This window comes from Haliaeetus albicilla, chromosome 16 (genome assembly GCF_947461875.1).
Source record: "Haliaeetus albicilla chromosome 16, bHalAlb1.1, whole genome shotgun sequence".
Classification (NCBI taxonomy): Eukaryota; Metazoa; Chordata; class Aves; order Accipitriformes; family Accipitridae; genus Haliaeetus; species Haliaeetus albicilla.
In genome coordinates this window covers 22841597-22855620 of record NC_091498.1, presented here as the reverse complement: position 1 = coordinate 22855620, position 14024 = coordinate 22841597, and the positions used below count along the sequence as shown (strand labels likewise).

At 38.6% G+C, this 14024-nt stretch overlaps 1 protein-coding gene across 4 annotated transcripts in view; it reads right to left on the bottom strand.

Annotated features, from left to right (window-relative positions):
* Positions 1-11031, bottom strand: part of OVCH2 (ovochymase 2) — a 28826-nt gene extending 17795 nt beyond the window's left edge. For 3 of the 4 annotated variants that reach the window (XR_011328166.1, XM_009920373.2, XM_069803950.1), the window contains exons 1-4: positions 10873-11027; positions 4334-4433; positions 1836-1945; positions 1061-1152 (exon numbers count right to left, since the gene is read on the bottom strand). Coding sequence is in view for 2 of the 4 variants with exons in the window: in XM_009920373.2 (XP_009918675.2) it covers positions 1061-1152; positions 1836-1945; positions 4334-4424 (293 nt within the window). In the remaining 2 variants the exon portion in view is untranslated. Of the gene's footprint in view, positions 1-1060; positions 1153-1835; positions 1946-4333; positions 4434-10872 lie in introns of all 4 variants that reach the window. The other variant, XR_011328167.1, reaches the window with a different exon arrangement.
* Positions 11032-14024: the final 2993 nt, after the last annotated feature.

Genomic DNA, 14024 nt, shown 5'->3' with positions numbered 1-14024 from the left:
ATAGTTGTTTTAAAAGAGAATTTATTACTACTGATACCTAATACCTTTCATCTTCAGATTTTAGAGCACTTAACTGGTAGTCAGCAAGAGCTGAGTATGCCCTGCAGTTGAAATCAGGAGTTGAAAAGGACTGAGAAGAAAAACAATTTAGCTACGCTCCCGACTGTGCTTTGGTGGTCCACTGACGAACCAGGTCCTCTTACTGTATTTAAAAATGTTCAGTCACACTGCTTTTTGAAGGAGGAAGGAAGATTTGGACATAGGAAAGTACAGAAAACATAAGACCACTTCTCTAGCATTCTCAGTTCATAACTTAAAAGCTTACGTGAATCCTGCTTTAGGGCTCCTAGTACCAGATCAGATGTGCAGCAAGGAAACACAAAAGCAATCATTATAAACTTTTTATTCTGCTTCAGATTTATTCCCCGGACTTGAAGAACTATTTTTGTGTCAGGAGGCTTTATACTGATTTAGATATTGCCTGTCCTTCTGTAGTTAATATAAACTTGGCAGTTATTGGCTAATTTGACGAAGATGTGATCACATACAATGCCAGATACAGATCAAATTTATAATTCCAGGTGATCCACTGGTAGAAAGGTTCAGTATTAACTATAATGGAATTAGAACCTCAGTGAAGCCACCACAGATCAGCACTGAAACCTTCTGTACAACGTTCACAGACTTTTCTTTTAAGCACTAAGGCTGAAAATCATCAGCATGCAAGAGGTCAGTACTATTCGCATATACTCTGCCAGTTGTTACTGAAAAAAAAAAAAAAAATTGCAGTCACTTGATAATTATAGTTAGGTACAGAGTTTCACCTACACTTCCAAAATCAGTCTCCAACAATCCCTGTAAGTTAATTTTATTCTTAATTATTTTTGAGATGCTCAAAACTTTTGTTTTTTCCCTCTTTCTGTTAAAACATGGAAAATATTGGTTACAAATAAAATGGTAGCACCTGTAAGTAATCACCACAAAAGATGCTACAGCACACACACACTTCTACAATCAATCATTTTCTGCACCTGCAGCTCCTGAAATATCACATCCATACCTGTCTAAGATGCAGTGAGCTGCCGTGACCACCCACTGAGCAGAAACAATAGTGCCTCCACAGAAATGCTTTTGCCTTAGTTTCAGGGAAACCTGCATCATAAAGAAGGCACACCAAATAAAGAAAATCTTTATATCTGCTCTGATTGCCTTTGAGGAAGAAAGGAAAGAGTACATGCAGGTACTTTCTGAAGATTCACATAGCTAAAGTACATGCTGCTTTTCAAGCAAACACACTTTCATGGCATTCTTACAGTCCTTGAGTCTAACAGATCCTAAACCTTGCTGTTTTCCCCTCAGCTGTGACTTGGTACCTGGATAAAAGCAACATACATATAATAAATGCCAAGTCACTGAGGTACCTGGCCGGCTGCAAATATTCCTAGTTAGTTGAGAATCTTTCTTTCCTTTGCAGGTCACTGGGAGCACTGCAAATCCATGATGCCTGACAATAGTTGGGAGCAGGGGTGGTGTCCTTCGGTGCCCTACTTTGGAGCAGTTTCACCCATGCCTCTTTGCAGTAGGCTAATCTACAGATGCTCTTTCAGAAATAATGATAAACAACATAAAAAATGATAAGCAAAGGTTTCCCGGGGAGCAGGACAGTTTCCACGTCCTCTCTGCCTGCTTCATTGCTTTTCACAAAAGCAGGGTGGAGCTCAACAATACACCCTAAGTGTCAGTAAGCACAAAGTATACCTGTTTTCTTCTTTTGTCATTTCTATGAACAGTCAGGACTTTGTTCTGAAGATAAAACCACATTTGCTTGTGCAAACCTGCCATGGATGTGAGCCTTGTTTCACCTGGTTTCCTCCAACAATCCGAGTGAAAAGGTTAAGGTAACTCCATGGTTTTGTCTCTTGAACTTTCTGCCCACACTTTGGATCTGAGGAGTAAAAGGGGGAAAAAAAAGGAAGGATTCAGTCTGAACTTAACTTTTGCTGCTTTCTTGGTAACATAGAATTGGAAGGCATGGCCTGGTGCAGAGGTCAGTGCAGTCTCTCTGCCACGACAGGAACCACATCTTGTAATTCCTAATACAAACTGCCCAGACTAAGGCTGAATTGGGCTAAGAGAAAGGCAACGTACTTTATTATTGCAGAAGTTCTCCAAATGAGCACTGTATGGTTCAATTGTATCACAAATATTTAAGTTTTGCCTTCCAGGAGCAAATGTGTGTGTGTGTGTGTGTGTGTATATATTTTAATATTCTTGTTAGGTCCACGCTTACTTGAACTTTTTGAATGTCAACATTCTCGTTCAAGCAAGTTTTGGAATTATTTTGGACTAAATCACTGTTTCATTATCACTTTCAGAAATCTCTTTACACCCAGCGTTTGTACTTAAAATATTTTGGACAATTGGGGTAAAAATGCACAACATACAGACCTTGATGACCAGTAACAGTGACTGAATTTCTCCAGAACACCTATTACTGTACCAAATTTATTTCTGCTTAACTCACTATCATTATCATCTACTATGGCTAAGTGAAGCCGATAATATTTACGTGTTTGTAAAGGAGTATATTTACAGAAACAAATATCTGTGGTGCTAACTACTGATTTGGCGGTATTTTAAGAAAGATAGAAGCAAAGCAACCAATTCTGCCAAGCAGCACATTGTAGCAGAGGAATTCTTTGTAGTGCGCTTCCCAGACCCAACAGTGGCCACAATTTTTTTTTCTTGAAGCTGTGTGAAAACTCATTGAAGCCAAACACATCTCTGACATTTTACTACAAATTCTGTTAAACACTACCTTGGGAAAAATTTAGCATCCATAAATTTGGAACATTTTGTTGTTGTTTTGGCAGATAGGTGGCTGTATTCAAAGGATGGAGAACCAATACTTGTATACAGTAGAAAATGTGGAATCCTCCAAACTATAAAATACAGCCTACAAAACGTACAAAAAGGGTTTTGCAATCATCCTCAGGATTAGCACGGCTGATGTAAGTGATTACAGTCTCACAACAATGCTGACACAATGCTATTTACCTTAGCTTATAAATAAAAAAGGCTTTATATAGAACTGACCCTGTTCATTTATCTCATTTTTTTTCATTCTTTCCTAATTCTCACTGCACCCACCTTTTTCCCATGTGCAAAGATACAGTGAAGAAAGGGGAAAGAGGAAAGAGAGACAAAATAAAAAAAATAGGATTTAGGTTTTACCAAAAGGAATTTGGTACTGGGGAAACGGGCAAAAATAAATAAATACAATTTAAAAATCAGATTCACAAACTAAAACTTTGCTTTTTTCTTTCAGCTTGAATACGTCTACGCTCCTAAGATACGCAAGATTAGTTTGAAAGTTACAAGTTAATACTTATATTAATATTACACCAAACTTATATTATCTCTATTTGACAAACTCTAAAATCTTCTGCGCCATGGCTTTTTTAAGCCCAAGAGATTCCTGACTGCTTTACAGACTGCTTCAGGACCAATGTCTTTCACTGTTTGGATGAGAGATTTCTACGTAAACTGCATCACAGTCGGCTGCATGGAAGGACGCTGAAGCCAGCAAATACCATTCTACAGAATACTATGCTTTGGACTGCTTAAGTGAGCAATTTACCATGATGATTTAGATACCACAACCATTTTGACAGCCAAAATAGAGTTTTTACAGTGAAAACAATTGCTTTGCAGAATTTCTGAAATCAACCTTCAAATTTCCCTTTTTTACTACTGCAAATTTAAAATGGAAGCAAAACGATCACACAAACAGCCAAGATCTGATTTCCATTCCAGTTTGCTATAAATCAGTAAGTCTTCATGAAGGAAACAGGAACAATTACAATCATTATTGTTCCAAAACAAGAATAGGCTGGATTTTAAGATGTAAGACAACAGAAGAGAGGACTCGTATTTTGTTTGCAGCCCATGGGTAACATGTTAAACCATGACCTTCATTAACTTGCTGCAAATCTGAGAGTATTTAATTTTATTTACTTAATTATAAATCATATTTATTTAATGTTATTCATTCTGAATCATCAAGGAATCAGACAACAGTTTCATAAGAATTACTCATTAAAAGTTACAGTTACAGACTTGGACTGGAACAAAAGCAAAGAATGAAAACTAGACCAATTGTTCTAATGCTACCTTGTGTCTAGGTCTACCAGCTCTTAGCGTCAAAACCTTAGAGGGTGAAACTAGCGCAGTTTCTTTATTTCAGCATCGACTTTCATGCTTGTCACTGCCTAAGAACAAAACCGCTAGTACACGGAAAGCTGTTAAAGTAGACGTGAAATTTTCATCCTACCTTTCTGAAGAGCGGATGGTACAGCACGAAGCTCTGTAATACAAACTATCCCCGTCAGGAGAAACTGCAGCTTACTGGGGACAACGCGCATCTTGGGGTGCTAAATGACTGAGTGAAAACAAGGAGAGTTTTTATAGGGAAAAAGAAACCCAAATACTACACTGCAGGAGAACAGCAACTAATTGAAGTAGAAGTTACTTATTAATCCAGCCATAAAGCACTTAACCTGCACAAATAAGTTTTCCAAATTTAACAGAGCATGATTCCTTTATATGCTATTACTGAAGTCTTTGCTGTAAAGCACTAGCTAAAATCCTCCCTAAAACTATTTTTTTCAGGCAAAATGACAAAATGAAGTTACCATTGCACGCTGTGCTAGCAACACTTACCCAGGCTGATGTACACATCGAAGTAGAACACACATGAACAGAATGTCAATTGCTATTTGCCCTTACAGCTTCTACAGCTTTTGAAGAGGCAATACTTTGTATTTCCTGCACACTTTATATTTAGCCAATTTTACAGACCTGAGAAACACACCACAAACTTATCATTTTGTTGACAGCATGCTCAGTGTTGTACAAGACACAGACAGCTCTCTGCATCACAGTGTCATTTTTTTCAAAAGAGCAGTGTTTTCATCCCATTTTTGAAAGGCAACTAAGGAGGACAGGGCTCAGCTTTTTAAAAATATTTCAGTATTGCTGCAATCAGCAGTGCCGGTTCCGAGTCACTTTGGTGGCTAAGCTCCACTTTTAATAGCAATTTAAGTGGAAGTCTCTTAGAAGACTATTCAAATCCTAAATAAGGAATACATCAGCAGCTAAATTAAAAGATTTCACAAAACAGAAAGCATAAGTTACCCTGCAGATTCACCACTTAAAACTTTTCTCTCATCGGTTTTAGCAGGTATTGCCTGACTTGGAAATGACTGACCGAAGTGATAAATACAATTAAAATACTATTTGAATGATCTTAAATTCATATGAAATATATAAGCACAAAAGTAAGACATCAGAGTCATCAAGAGAAGCAATAGATTTACTCTGAATGACAGAAGCCACAAGTCTCATTTGTACCAGAAAGAGCAAGGGGTAGTTATACCTGGGAACAAAGAAATATTTACACAAGACAGGGAAAAACAGTTTGTTTGTGTTGGTTTTTTTTTTTCTTGGCTTAAGTGGTTGAGATCCTCAGCTTCCCCTCTCTTTGTAAAAAATAATTCAATATTTCCACCTTCAATATTCCCACAAACCCCATAATTTTCACATGGGAAATGCATCAAACTTTGAAGACAGAAACATGGGATAAATAATACATGCATGTTAACACAGATTTCAGTCTCAAACACCTTCATAGTCATAACTTATCCAAATTACATTTTTTAAAGATGCCACTAGGTAAATGTAAAATATATATTCTTTTAAAATAAGTTGCAAAAGTAATTAAACAGTTTCTCTTTTGTGGTTACCATCATGATGGACAAGACTCATGTTTTTTAATTCTGCTCAGGCTCCCAAAGAAAACGATCTTATACTTGACCCATTAGCCCCAGTCTATTGAATATGTTCTATTATTTGGCCAAGGATTTCACAATACCTCTCTGATCCACCATCAATCAACATCCCAACAATCATTTATGCTCTAAATTCTAGGTTTTTGTTGTTCTTTTCCTCTGCCAGTCAGAGGATAACAAAACCCAGCTTTTACTCTGGATATGCAATTTCATAACAAACGACTGAATACAAACCCTGTTCTAGAAACTTTGAGTTGCAGTTGTTATAAATTATATTTCTGTTATAAATATACAGAACTCCTTAAGACTGCAGTTTTCCTACTGGTCCTGTGGAGATCCCTAATTCTGCAGCTTCTGAAACCTGCATCACTAATATCATTCCGTCTCTAATCAAAAACTTTGAAGGCTGCTTTCCTTCATTAATTCATTTGTATTTTGCAGGAACAAAAACCCCAAACACCCAAAATCGGTTTCGTGTACAGTAGAGCGCTCTGATCACCCACCACAATGACATCTTTGGAATGATGCCATCCAACAGGATGATATAAAACCCAGAATAAACAATCTCTGCAGTTATAAGTGATGCCGTACAAACTAAATCTGTCGCATTTCTGATGAGAAATAGAAACATCCAGCCCACTGGCAAATGAAGAAACAATCAGCTCATTTCAAATTTATGACAGAGAGGCAACACTTACTGTGCAGCAGCCAAAGAGGTCGGAAAGAAAAAGCATAGAAGGACACGTTCTGTACAAGCTGCTCCTTATCTGGGATGGCAAAACAGAAGCGCGGGCTTTCTTGTCTTACTATTCTTTGTTCTCCTCTTTTGCTACCTATTTATCTTCCTCCTGACGCTGTTATCTTTATCCTGTGTGCAGACAGAGGCACTAATGGCTTTACCTACTTCCCCCACTGTATAGCTGCTATTGCTCTTAAAACTCGCAGGTTTGGCAGGCAGCCCTGCCAGCATCATTCCTCAAAGGCAGGCAAAGGTCAAATCTTACGACTTGATCCCCATCCACGCATTTGCTCTGAATCTCAATGCAGAGCTGGCTTTGTGTCCTGTTAGCGTCCTGTACCTTCGTAGTAAGAAAAACAAAGCCATTAAATCACTAACTGTCCAAAATGGCCCGATCCAAGTTTTAGCAGGTAGAGCCAGTCCCTCGCCTCATAATAATGGTGCTAATCAATGCTAGTCAGTCTGGCCTGTGCCTTCCTTTGCTGTGCACTTGGAGAACAAAATGCTTGTAAATCAAAGTATGCTTGATGCTGTATAAATGTATATAGCTGCTCCTTCCTATGAGGTTATTAAAAAAAGCAAATATGCACACATACAAGTAAGTTTAAAACCAAGAGAAAGCAAAGACTATAGATAATATTAACCACCAGAACCTTCCAGAATGGTTGCTCTGTTCTGGTTTTGAGGGCGTTTTAAAGGGGGTCGAGGGCTGGTGGTAGGGAACGCACGCTGCTTTTCAGGGAAGGTTAGTGGACTGCTGAGATGGCCAGACTGCAAGACATAAAAAACCACTTTCTAGTCTTGCTAGGAAAGTTGCTTTGTGCTGATCCTCCTGTCCAAGGGGGAAGAAAGGTGAAAAATTTATTCACTTAGTGACAATGTAAAGTTTAAGAGAAGAGGGAACGAGGAGTGCAGGACAGAGGGTGGGGAGGGTAAAACAAGCATCAAATGCTGGTTAGTAATTAACCTGTTAGAAGATCAGTAGAAAAGACACATTTAAATTGGACTGGGTTTTGCTGGGTTTGGTTGAGAGTTGGTTTTGGGGTTTTTTATTTGGTTTTGGTTTTTGTTTGGTGGTTTGTTTTTTTTTTTAAACACAATGAGCTGTGCTTTCAAGGGTCACTAATCACATCCAAACAGTTTGCAAGGCCACTGCTGGAAAACTGGAAAACCTATTAGCTCAATAAAATTAACAGTTTCATATTTTAAACAAGATATAATGTCTTGAAATATTAAACTTCAAAAATCTTATCATTCATGTATTACATTTATGAATCCAGTAGTTCTTAACTGAAAGCAAATTTAGTTTTAATAGGGATTAAATATATTTGTTTTGATAGTTGCGCATGAATTTTGATTTTCAAAAAACTTATTTTTCACCAGTTTTAGCCTATTGTAATTCCAATGACTTGATTCAAATTATGCCCAAGTTTGACGTAACAAGAAAATCAAGTTTAATTCTCAAGATGAGCCCATTATTGCCTACCATTTCCCCAAAATTAAATAACACATTAAAATGCATATAAAAGACCCTAAATAGCACCAGCACAAAACTCACTTCAATTTTAATATGCTTAAAAAACCACCACCACCCACACACACATTGAGAGAGATTAACTTTCCATTCACTTCTTTCAGCCAAAGCCTTCTTGTTACCTCAAAGATCAATGTATTGAAAAGCTGAGGGAATTACCTCCTTGAAATTCTCAATTCCTAGAATCAAAACATTAAATAACTCAACTCATAAACATGTTCTTCCCTCTCCACAAATATAGTCTCATCTCAGAGCAGAACCATGCTGTTCTGCCACGTTACGCCTTCAGCTGGGATTTGAGCCGCACATTTTTTAGACTAGTAGAGATCATTGATAAATTTGCTTGACCTCCTGCAAAAGATAAACCACAGAATTCCACCTCAACATTCCCACATGAATCCTAGTTAAGCTAGTTTTATAGTTTAGTATTATAGTTAGGTTTGGGTAAACATTGCAAAAAAAGATCTGCAAACTAAAATTTTGCAGTAATAATGTTCACAAGGCTATCAATTCATTTTCCGAAAAGATTCATATCCATGATTTTTCAGTCACTGGGACTTTTTTGGGGAAGCAAAGTGTTTGCCTGAAAATTAAGCAAATAAATATTTATAAAAAGGTCAGAGATGAAAGTTTTAAGCCAGCATTGTTTTGAGCCTATTTAATTTCCATCTATTAATAAGATTGATTGCTACTATACCAAGGACAAACAGTAACTGTTGAAAACACACAAGGAAAATGCTTCACAAGTGATCCAAAAAACTGATGTATGTTTCCACAGCACTTGTAGGTTCATGATAGATTTAAACCAACCTAAGTTTAGGCTGCTACCAAGAGGGCAGTTGTGCCCCATCTCCCATGAAAGTACCTGTGGCTGCCATTCCCCTGTGCTAGCCTCAGTTCTGGTCAGGCTGGGTGGACAGCTGAATGCTCTTCTTTTTTATGTAGCTGGATTTGCTTTCATAGCTGAATTGGTTTCTTGATCAAAGCTGTTACTCAAAAATTGAATGTTAGTGCGAATGCGAAGGAGGAGGAATGAATCTATGCACTAGACAGATCAGTCCATTCCTTTTGCTTGCAGCCTCCATTTACAATTTAAAATACCTAAAGCAATCATGAAACGTCAGCCAGACTGGGTTTTAGACACAGTGTTGTCCTAAAAACAGACCCAGAGTTTTAAGTTCTGGTCCAAGCTTTGTTATGACCTCCTGTCTGGTTCTGGTTAGTAAACGTGTCATAGCTAAATGTCTGCAATATTCAAGTATCGACTATCACACTCTGGGGATTATGAAGTCCCTTTTCTTAGGACGTGAAGATCCCTGAAGGGGCAAAGTATCTTTACAGACTTTTAGCAATGTAGAAGTTAGAAGATACAGTCACCTAGTAACTCCATAGTTCAAATAGGAAAGTTGCTACGACCGCTGCACAACTTGCATCCACTCCACATCCTCCCAAGTATTAGTCAGCCTGATATATCAGATTCCCTTGGATGCAGACTACTTTGTGAGACTTTGTGCTTTTAACGCTTCCTCCCCCGCTTCCACCGTGTTCCCATTACAGCCCTCCGCATAACTGAAAGGGCCACTGTTCTTGCCTCACAGAGAGACATTTAGTTATGTTTTATTGCTTCTAATTAACTGAAGTAAGGACTCAGAGGGAGCAGTAAAACAAGAAAGGTTGGCTTTTGATAATGTTTTTACTTCAACTTGCTACATCCTCCTAAATTCTTCAGTTGACCTGTCAGGGCACAGAACAAAGCGTACAATAGCAAGAATGTTCAGAAGAGTACTCGGTGGAATGAGAACCCACAGAAACCCCCCAAGACACTGTTTCCCAGAACATTTGGTCTTCAATTCAGCCTTTTGGATATGCATCAAGATCTATTCGAGTCTCCTGTGCAAAAAAGGAGTGCAACTTTACAGAAAAATGCACTAAGATCTTTTTCATTATGCAAAGCAAAGCGCAATAGTTGCTATACTAGCCAAAAGGAACCGGTAACCAAGAACTAAAAGAAACAACACCTGCTGGCCTTTTCCCACTTATCACAGCAGCTCCATTTTTCCTGCTTTCAGAGCTTACCAATACACGAGAATTGTAGATACAGGCTCAGTTACTTGCATCTGTGAGGAGTAATGCTATGACATACATTTTCCTTTTGTAGCTAAGTCTTCTCATACCTTTCAAAGTAAAGACTACCAAAACCAAACAAGATGAACAATGTCAAGAAATGCAAAAATACTGCATGCTATGAAAAGCACAATGTGTTAAGGTACAGGCCAAAGCTTCCCCTGGATAGAGTCCAGCCTTACATCTATAGCATAACTGATTGAGAAAGGACAAATGAAGGAAGAGAAAGGGAACAAAGTTGTGCTTAGCTCAAGCATTTGGCCTGAATATCTCAAAATGCTTTGGAAGGAAAGATCGATACTAATGCTTTTCAGCTAAGGAAAATCTGGCATATGGATTAAGCAAATCAGCAACAGTCAGAATTATGCTAGTTGCTTAGCTCCCAAACATATAGCATCCCCTCAGGAATGTTTTGTTGCTAATGAAATACATAGTCTTTAGCACAGCAGCAGCTCCCCAGTGTAAACATAAATGAAAAATAGAGAAACACTAAAGCATTAATTTCATGTAACTGCACTATTTTATCCTAACGTAGTAGCAATTACTGGGTTTGTTCCACAGGTCTCTAGACCCTATATTTAGCATCCTCTCACATCCAGAAGAATAAAGCCTGAAATGCAACAAACCTGAGCTTACGAGGATTGTACCGCAGAGAAGTTATCATGAACACAAAGGGTATGAGGTCCTGGCTCTCCTCACTCAGCAGGCACCTTGACGACGTGAGATGTAAGGCACTGGAGAAACAGGCCCTCCATCGCTGCCAGCTGTCTCGGCTGTTCTGCACCGCTTTGTGCACAGATAAGGGAGTCTGTCCATCCATCTCGCCCTCCATCCATCCTCCATCTCCCTCCCACTGTTGTTATTGTGTGCACGGAGAAGAGGATGCCTCACACAGCTAACTGCTACGAGACAAGTACGCCAATTAACAAGCACGTTTTTATATCATACCACGCTTTGACGAGGACAGTTGAAATGATGCTAGTGCAATCTGGCGTGATTTGGCTGACCAAACTGGCATGATTTGGCTGAACAAACGTTCATCAAGCAGGCTTTGTAGATTAGGAGACAGAATTTTTTTTCCAAGAATGTAATTTCTTCTCTCAGCATGACCAATGATAAAGAATAGAATGCTTTCCAGAGTAACTAGTTAAGCCACTTAAAAAACCAGATACTCCTATTAAGATTTATCACTTATCCCCTCACCATCCTCTTGATAAGAATCATTCTGATATGTTTATATTGATCATCTCGTAGGAATAAATCTCCAGCTCAGCTGTACAAGTATCAGCTCACACTTTGCTTACTGCTTCCCTCATCTTTGGGCCCGATACTAAAAAAAAATCTTAACTGGACACACTAGATTTTCAACATCTACACGTCTATTCTGATTAAGCATTTCTATGATGGCTTTAGCATTTTATCACGAAACACAAACGACTCCTGAACATAAGAGCTGAACGTAAGGAACAACCTTTGGTATAACCATTTGATGACTGCATTATTTTTTTATACCTGACACTACAAATGAGGAATATACTGCTAAGTGACAAGTGCAGGTGTGAAACAAGTACGAGTGAGACTACAGTCCTAACCTGTCCTCCCTCCCCAACTTTAGGTACTCTTGCCCCAGATACACATTTGCCAGCAAGCTCTGATTATATACTATCTTCCAACAAGGTTCAAAACATCATAACAGAGCAAGGTATAAAAGGAGAGTTTGTCTGCTACATAGAAGACATTCATAATAATTACATAGAATCAACTGCACATCTGTCATTAAACTGATGCATAACAGACACATGGTCCAAAATAAATCCAACAAATTACATGATTTTTGGAGAGCACAGTGAATACATTTTAATGTCCGATTTTAACATGGGAAACAACATTTACAGTATTACAGCGCTTAAAGAATATGCTCAAAATACATAAATACTCCATCTCAGGCAAAGGGCAGTGAGATGAATTCTTGCATGCTTTTTCAGAAACATACTTGAGATAAAAATGTATTATAAGATAAAAAGGTATTACGTTAGCGTGGCTATGCTGCCGGTACAGTGTCTGTACATCGCATCAAGAACAGGACATAAAAGGACAGCACTCCAGGTGCCTGCTACGTTCAGCACTGGAAGTCCAAAACTCCTGGTATTATTGCACAGCCTATTTCACGGAGGGTACCACTGCCTTACAAGGAGACAGAACTGAATCCAAATGGTAGGTGATGAGAGTTGAATGATTTGTCAAACTAGCTTAAAAGCCCAGGAGAAGGAAGTCCAGAAGTAATCCATATATTTGCTCTTGATCAGTCAACAGAGACTAGCTTCCACTGTTACAGAAAACTGGCACATAACCACGGTCTGTTTGCTCTTGGGCCAGGCTTGGTCTCCATGGCTTAATAATGTATTTTCGGGACCCAGGCAAAAATGCAATCAGCGCAGGGAGAATCAGAGAGCAGGTTCACAGCCCTCAGCTACTAGTTTAGACTGAGAGGTCAAGCCAGAAAAGAGGAGAGAACAGTGACAAAGTAGCATACTCATAAAGCTATTTATGCTGCGCCAGAACTGTAGAAAGGTGGATTTAAAAATCTTCGCGGGTACTTTCCAGGCTGAAATCTGGGTAGTGGGTTTTTGGGTTTGTGAAAATTGCAAGAGTCACAGTCCCCACCTTTAAACGTGGAAAAAGAGACACAAAGAGAGCCAGAGAGGAAGAGTGCAAAGTTAAAAACAGAACTTAGTCTTCTGTCAATCTTACACTACCAGAACAGTGTAACAGTGCAGAAAGCACAAACAAAAGTCAGCCCAAGCCCCAGGAGAAAGCAATTTCAGAAAGATGGGGAAAGCTAAGCCAAACGGGATTACTGAACAATGATGGGATATTTCCTTTAATTATAAACAAAATACAGGCAATAGCAGAATCAACTGCATTCATATTTATTCTTCTAGCTGCTATATTAATATATGCATACAGTAGTCTTCATTGAAACCAAATTAGGAAGTACTGTGTTCTGTTTTCAGCTCTGCCATAAGATGGCAGAGCAACACTATTTCTGTCATGGAGGTAGTTGATCTACATCTGATAGTTTGATATTGCCTGGTAAACATGCAGCCATGCAAGCAGCTGTAGAAATAAAAATCGTTTCCCCTCTGTACTGCAAGACAAACCTCATGCAAATCCAGCGAGATATCTAAAGTCATATCAGAAAATTTATGTCATCCTCTTAATAGACTTTGCAGAAATAAATTTTAAACTGTGTTCATGATTACAGAGAAGGCTTAAGGAAAACCAAGAAATCTGCAATGTTATCTAATCATAAGGAACCACATTCTGAATAATGGTGACACAGCCAGCACGGACCTTGCTGCATGATTTTTGTATGGCTCTTCCAGTTTTGTACCTCATTCTCAATGCTGAGTATTCAAGGGACAGTAATTTGCAAACCCTTTCTGCCCCATAGCAAACCTAAGCAGGATTTATCCTAGTACAGGTATATGCACTGATACAAAATCATGTGGGTTTAATTTTTAGCTAGCTTAGAATTCTTAAATTGAATTAATATGCCCGTTTTTCTCACTTTCATAACTAGCCTCCTGCCTCCAAGGAGCAAAGACTTAGCAAGCAGCTTGTAGCAATGCAATCACCCACGGTATCTTCTGCCGCAGGGGATACTCGCTGTTTAGGTCTTACCAGCCAGCAATGAAACTACTAGTTCTCTCATTTAGGGAAAGATGCAACATACATTGTGCTACAGTAAATACCACACAGTAGGATGAAAGAGGGG